Here is an 8082-nt window from a genome sequence, read left to right as displayed (position 1 = left end):
AAGTTACGTAATCATCAGGGGGAGTAGCACGCGTTGTACTCTTTTACCTTAGCCATGGTTTTGTCCCACTGGGTTTTCCATGGAAAGGTTTTAACGAGACAGCTTGTTATGCGTGTTTGAAGATTAGTGTACTCTTTTCCTTTCTAGTGTTTTTCCCATAGGGTTTTTCTAGTAAGGTTTTTAACGAGGCATCTTATTCAGTAATGGACATCCAAGGGGAAGTGTTATGAAATATTCTTATATGGATGTCCATATCTTGGAATATTCTAGAGTGTATTATTTTATGAAAACTCTACCTCATTGTATATGTATATATACCTCTCATAATGGAATAAGAATAAAGTTTTGGCCCTATTCTTTTGGACTGAAATTGTCTGAACTGAATTGAACTGAACTGAACTTAGTAGAGCTGAACTGAACTGAACTGAAATAATAATAAAAATATTATATTAATAATAATAATAATAATAAATATTATAATAAAAACAATAGCAATAATAATAATAATAATAATAGTAAATTTTATTATAATATTATTCATTATTAATAATAATAATATATTAATATAATCTAATAAGATATATAAAAAATAAAATAGTAATATAATAATAATAATAATAATAATAATAATAATAATAATATAAATGATAAAATTATTAATAATAATTTAATATATTAATAATAATAACTAAAAAATAAATAATAATAATAATAATAATAATAATAATAATAATAATAATAATAATAATAATAATAATAATAATAATAATAATAAGGGTAATTTGATAACTTATACCTTGAATATATCACTTTTTCAAATCTTATACCTAAAATAATTTTCTTTAAAATCTTATACCTAAAATAACATTTTCTTACAAACTTGATAACAAATCTTATAAAAATCCCTAAATTAACGATTTTGTCCTTACTAATTTGATGGTTTTAGTGGTGGTAATCGTAGATATGTGTGTTAATGGGTGAGGCAAATGATAACAATGTTTAATTAGTAAGAGTAAAATTGTCAATTCAAGGCTTTTTTTCAGATTTGGTATCAAGTTTGAAAGAAAATGTTATTTTAGGTATAAGATTTTAAAGAAAGTTATCTTAGGTATAAGATTTGAAAAAGTGACTTATTCAAGGTATAAGTTATCAAAATACCCTAATAATAATAGGTCTAATATAATAACTTATTAATATAATAATAATAAATATAATAATAATAAATATGTGATTAATAATATTAATAATAATGAGTATATTAATAAAATAATAAATATAATATAATAACTTATTAATATAATAATAATAAATATAATAATAATAATAAATATTTTATAAATAATATTAATAATAATAAATATATTAATAAAATAATAAATATAATATAATAATAATAATGATGATGATAAAAATAATAATAATAATAATAATAATAATAATAATAATAATAAATATAAATATATTAAATATAAATATAATAATATAAACAATACGAATTATTTATTAATAAATATAATAGTAATATAATAAATAAAATAATAAAATAATAATAACTATAGTAAATACATTAATATAAAAATAATAATAATGATATCAATAAGAATAATAATAGTAATGTTGAAATAAATTAATATGAATCAATCGAATCAACTAAACTAAACTGATCTCAACTAAATCAAATCAATCAAATCAATGGAGTGAATCAATCGAATCAATGGAGTTGAATCGAATCGAATCGAACGGAACTTATTAGAACTGAAATTAAGTCCAAAAGAACAGAGCCTTTATCTCCCTTATTTTCTCTCCAACTTCTCTCATCTCTTTATTTCACAACATTTATAATATTTTTACTATTAATATTTTTTGTGCAACTTCTTATCATTAAAAGTCAATGAATTTTCATTGTACAATTATTTAAAAAAAGTATACCGGTTTTTTTTATCATATAATGATGGAGATAAATTTATGTATAATGTGAAATAATATAGAGTATTTTAAATATAAATATTAAATTTATTAAAATATTGTGTCATTATTCACCTACCATACCTATAAATATATGCTAAAAATATTACACTTTATTTTAGGAAATATGATTTAGGCGGGAAAAATAAGAGTTTCACCTATTCATTTAGTAAATAGGGGATTTTATTTTATTTCTCATACCAAAATACAATGGTGAAATATAAAAAACTAATAAAATGTCTACTCAAAATCTTTAAGTAATTCACATACTTTTTTTTTCATAAATTTTCCATACTTTGACCCTGCAAAAATACACCCACATTGTGTCTCTTCTCCTTCCTCAAAATCTGATCAAGTTACTCCTACAATTTGCAATTATAATTATAGATCACCATTATCAATTTATCATATGTATTACTTATTTTATTTCTATTGAATACTTTTTTCCCCTAAAGAATTGGTTTGCAGACCCTTAGAAAAACAAAAAATGTGTACTACCTCGAATCACTATCAATAAAACACTCAAATTGAACATATTTTTCATTATGAATTACAATTAGATAATAAAACAAAATTTTATAATCAACATTAATAATTCATAATAAATATTCTCTTCTTTTTTTTTACTGCATTTTTGGTTATTAACTTAAGATTTTCAAGTTTATTTAGAGTTTTCAAGTATATTATGCTGTAAAAGGTGAAAGCATACGCGACCACAGACGGAAACGAGGGTGTTCACCAATGAGATGGATGTGGCGGAGTTTAATTGTTGTGCGCAGGTGATGAGGATTGTGCGTGAGCGAATAAGGGGGCGGTAGATATGTGACCGGTAGTGATGTTGTAGTAATAGCAAGAGTTGGGGGTGGCTGGTGGTTTGTAAGGGTTTGTTGGTGGGTGTGAGACGTGGTAAGTCGTGGTGGGTTATTGGTGGTGTGTGGTAGGCGTTTTTTTTAATGTATTGTAAGGAAAAGGGGGGAATAGAAAATTGATTGTGAAAATAGAAGGGTTAAAAAAAGTAAAATGCATATGTGAAAGAGTAAAATGCGTATGTAAAAGAGCAATACCCTTTATAAATACCGTGCATGCATTGCGCGAAATTTATAATAGAGTAAATTTTTTACATATAAAATTGAAAAAAGAGGGTGGGATAAGTGGAAGACTAGGACCAGTCAAAGAAAAATGGAGTGAGCAGATTAAATGATGGATCACATGGATAGGTTCAATCAGAAGATGACATTGACCAAGTCGTCGTCTATAATCTATACATTGACATATCAATTTTCGCCCAACATTATTTCATTTTATGGTTAAATAAATACACAACTTCTTATTTGTTCCGGACAATATCCGTCATAAGCTCATAACAAGCCAAGTAAAACCCACATAGATAAAGATAAGCAATTTTCTACTTCCTAGTTTTGGCTTATCTAATCACGTGATATTATTTGATCCATCATCGATTTGTGACGGATATATTCATTACAAGGGAGACTGGTTGGAATAAATAAGCATGATGATGCATATTTGTTGAATTTGGGTGCACATAATAGCGGCATGAATATGCATATGGTGGGAGGCAAGTTTTGACTTGAGTTGAGGTTATGTCATTGGCTCATATATTCCTTCTAGTCCTTTCAATCTATCCTTCTAGATGACTAAATATAATCCTTTGTATTTTTGTTGCATTTTGTGATTGAATTTTGACACAATTGAAAGAAAATAAATTATGTACACAAAAAGTTATTTTATCTCTTAGATCACTATTCGTTTTTATTCAATTTCGAAATGAAAATTACGATAAACGTGATGCATCTTTATAGCGTCATGTTCTACACGTAGTATTTAAATATGATGGATAATCATGTGCATAACCTATGTAACCTTATTTCCAATTTAATTTCGAAAAGAAAATTACGATAATCGTGTGCATTACCTATGTAACCTTATTATTTCACATAGGATATTATAAGTCTGTTATTGAACCAAAAATTTCTAAACCGATCCGATACTTTGCAAGGTATAAGTTATCAATTCAAAAGTTTGTATAATCTTTCAAGAGTGTGTGGATTAACGAAGTAATGGAACAAGATAACAATTGTCCGATATGTTACGGTTTATAACAAAAACAACACAAACTAAGACTAACCATTACATTAAAACTTCAGGTCCTTTCATTTTATGTTTAAGTTCAATAGTTATTATTTTTTCACTTTATGTCAAGCTTTGACCGTCAAGCCCAAACTGCTCCCGAGTTGTCTTGTAGATAGGGTAAGTACTAAGATTCGTTATTTTTAACGTACAAAAGGTAAGTTTTGGTAAGTTTGTAGGTACAATTATGAAGAATTAAGAAGATGAGGAAGTAGAAGAAGACGAAGATTGAAATTTGTAAAATTTATCAACAGAAAGAGAGACATCCCAAGTGCAAGCAAGTCCCTTAGGAATAATAACAAGGTCTCCTGCACCAAATTCAACATAGTCACCGTTGTCATCGTCGTCGTCTTTTTTAAAATAAGCCCTAACTTTGCCTTTCACCAAATAACACGTCTCCTGTTCATCGTATCTCAGCTTGTACCTTCCCGGTGGACATGCCCATCTACACTTTCATATACAGAGTAATAATTAATTAATTATATGTTTTATATACAAAAACTATGTAAAGAAAATTGATTTGTTATTAATATTAACGAAAGATAAAGTAGAGAGTAAAATATACTCAAATAAAAATGTAAACTATTGACTGAAACACACACAAAAAAAGTGTAAATTATTGAACCAGACAGAAGGAGTAGTAAATAATACGGAGTACAATAACACATGCTATAATTATCGTGATCAGTTAACCTAGCTAGCAGATGTTAACATTATAAGTCTATGCTTATATATTGTATATATATTGTATTTTTTCCAAGTGGATCTGTAAAAATAGAGAAAAAGGATTGTACATCAGATATACTACCTCACATTTAATGAGAGTTTTTGAGTTTTTGTGTATTTTTTTTTGACAGCGATAGGGCGCCACCTGGTGGCGCCGAATCTTGCGCCACCATAATTTAAAAAAAAAAAAGAAAAAATTAATTGTTAATTTTCTTGTTTGCGCCAAAGTTTCAAGGGTAACTATGTAATTTTATATCTATTCAATAACTATTCATTTAAAATAAACTCTTATTAAACTAACTTTTATCGAATATTTTATTCCAAAATAAATCCCCCTACTACTAAGAGAATTTTATTCTCTTAGTTTTCCCTCCAAAAAGCATATAACTAAATAAGGTAATAAATAAAATTTTCTTTCATTACATTATTATCTTTTCAATGAATATATTCTCATAAATAAACTCTAATTTTTTAATTTAATTCATAATTATGATTTTTTTATTAAAATAAAATAAAATTGATATTAAATTATAAAGTATAAGTTGCTAAATTTTTCAGTAATGCAATAATTATTATTGTAGAGAATAACTTGACACATGCTTACTATTAGCTTCATTCGTGACAAAAAAACATTCACTAAAAAAATTCACGACTTAAATAAATTTTTTATTAGTTTTCCATTTCAATTTTTTTGTTTCATATCAAAATACAATGGAGTGAACTGATAAATATTAATGAGGTGCAAATTTTAAAAGTATAAATTCTCCTATATACTAAGAGAATACAACTTCTCTAAAGTTTTCCTTCAAAAGTGCCCAAACTTATATATGGAAACAAATTAGATTTTCATTTATTAAACTAATTTTCCATTTAAAATAGTCTATACATAAAAACTGTATCTCCTATTATTAACTTCGTGGCGAAATTTTTTTTAAAAAAAAAAATTGATGTAGTTAAAATATTTTCATAAAAAACACAATTCATGAAATTATTCAATTCTTTTGATTAATTTTAATATTAGTTATTTTTTATAAAAATTCGCGAGATATAAATCTAAAATCTATAACTAATACACTAAAAATTAAAAGGCCTATATTTACCGCGCATTTGCGCGGGATCTACACTAGTTTATTTAACATTAGCTTAATTTACATTAATCTATCTTGTACTTACGTTTCTTTATCATTGTATTGTGTTTCTTCTTCATCTACCGGATCCTTCATTTATAAGTCAACGAAAAAGAAAATTCAATACGATACCTTCCCAAATGAACAAGGCACTATAACTATGAGCGATTGAGCGTCACTATGTTTCAAATAACCGAAACTAATACATTATGATATACCCAGTACCTTTCTTTTGAATCAATTAGCACTCCACCAAAAAATTTATCTAATCTGCATTGACACCTTATGCTTATTAAAACATTTTTGCTGGGAAAAATGGAAAATGGCATAACGCAGTCCTCTCTATACAAGCAAGAATCTTGTTTGTTATCATTCCTCAAAACGTGGCAACTAGAATGGGAAATCATGCTGATTTTATTTATTTACTAATTATGCATTTTAGTTCCTAAACTACCCTTTTTTACTAATTAGTTTAAATTTCAAATTTTAAGGGAGCAAAATGAAAAAATCAACAAAATTTACTAAAATATCCCCGGTGGCGCACAATTTAAGTGTCACCCGGTGGCGCCATCTCATTTTTTTTTTTTTAGTTTTATAGAGTTTATAAATTACATTTTAGTTTTATGACGTCAAAAATCAAATTTTTTTAAGCTTATATGTAATTTTTTTGACTTATAATGTAACTTTTTGAAATTAATGTTTAAAAGTAAATGAACTCAAAAACTTTATAATAAAACTAAAAATTTTTAAATTAAAACTCAAAAACTTTATCTAGATACTCAAAAACTATATCATCTAATATACTATATCAGATATATAATCCACTTACAGGTAAAAATATTGAAATTTTAAGAAAAATTAGATGAGTCATTGCCACTTCTTAGTGCTCTCGCTCTACAACTAAACCAGAAAAAAAAGTTATGCGTCTTGCCTATCATAGAAGTCGACCAAAATAATTTGTTCGATCAAAATTTCAACTATCTTTTCAGCTAGTTTGTCAAAATTCCAACTACCTTATTAGATCCTAATTTTTAGCTACTTTTTAGATTTCAGATAATTTCTCAGTTTTTAACTATCTTTTCATGTTTCAGCTCCTAATTTTAACAAACAAAGTCTAATCTCAACATGTTTTGAGCTTAGCTAACAAAAATGCTAATTATAAAAAAATTTATTCTCATATCTACAACCTATTTTGTAATCCCCGACATCAAAGCTTGGCTCCCCGGTCGCCACTACATGCTAGTATAGTGAAGGGAGAGACACTCGAACACGTGATCGATATCTTTTACTCTCGCTTATTATAATTTGTGTAGTACGAGTAACTAACTATTACTCCGTAGATCAAAACTTCATTATTATTAGTAGTTTAGAATTCGAAATTCGTTAGTATCAACACTTGTATATATAATTATATATTGTGCATAACTCGAGTCTCTACACAAAATAAAATTCAATAACTATAATAAAATTGAAAGATTAGAGATAATAGAGAAGTATAGAACTTACTTGGGCCATGATTTAACGCCTAATTCAGATAGCCTCGATTCCGAAGGCAATTTTTCCACGATAATTCTTGGGTTTTCTGTGGATTTGTCTGATATATTGGACTCATTTACTGCCATAATTAAGAACCGAAACTTTATAATTTTCAGTCTTTTTTTTTTTTTTAGTTGTACACAAAAAATTATTCACAAGAAATGCATGGCAAATGAAAATGACAAGCATAAGAGCAAAAAATAAAGATTTATTGGAGAAGGACCGAAGGTAGTTTAATGTGGAGGAAGAAGTGGGTATAAAAATGATTCATACGGCATACGCGATTTATTATAGTCTCCATCATTAATATTTTTAGTTGACTTGGTATGTATTTGTTTAATGGGTTACCTCTCCTACTTTTGTCCCTTTTTATGTGTAAACTAGTTTTAATCTCGGGCAAAAAAATGCACGTGTTTATCTTTAAAGTTCTGGGTATACAAAATATTATCAAAATTTTTAACATAAGGTTTAACATAGTATTGGGTTTAATTTGTTGAGCCGTGTCTACAATTTTAAACAAAACTCAAACAATATATGAGTATAGGTGGCATACATAATTACATAAAAAAAATACTTATTT

The 8082-nt window shown here is 26.6% G+C and overlaps 1 protein-coding gene across 1 annotated transcript; it reads right to left on the bottom strand.

Moving 5' to 3' along the window:
• Positions 1–4169: 4169 nt before the first annotated feature.
• Positions 4170–7741, bottom strand: LOC141591863 (uncharacterized). The gene is made up of 2 exons (XM_074412354.1): positions 7473–7741; positions 4170–4558 (listed from the first exon to the last, which is right to left on the bottom strand). The coding sequence occupies exons 1-2, from the start codon at positions 7586–7588 to the stop codon at positions 4309–4311; spliced, it is 366 nt and encodes a 121-aa protein (XP_074268455.1). The 5' UTR covers positions 7589–7741; the 3' UTR covers positions 4170–4308.
• Between the last annotated feature and the right edge of the window lie 341 nt (positions 7742–8082).

This window comes from Silene latifolia, chromosome 7 (genome assembly GCF_048544455.1).
Source record: "Silene latifolia isolate original U9 population chromosome 7, ASM4854445v1, whole genome shotgun sequence".
In the NCBI taxonomy this organism is placed as follows: domain Eukaryota; kingdom Viridiplantae; phylum Streptophyta; class Magnoliopsida; order Caryophyllales; family Caryophyllaceae; genus Silene; species Silene latifolia.
This window is presented reverse-complemented; position numbering and strand designations above follow the sequence as displayed.

Excerpts from the sequence above, each read along its gene's own strand:
- LOC141591863 (XM_074412354.1), bottom strand. The coding sequence starts at position 7,588 with ATGGCAGTAAATGAGTCCAATATATCAGACAAATCCACAGAAAACCCA. Across the intron at positions 4,559-7,472 it reads GGCGTTAAATCATGGCCCAA|ATGGGCATGTCCACCGGGAA; the intron begins GTAAGTTCTATA and ends ATGAAAGTGTAG.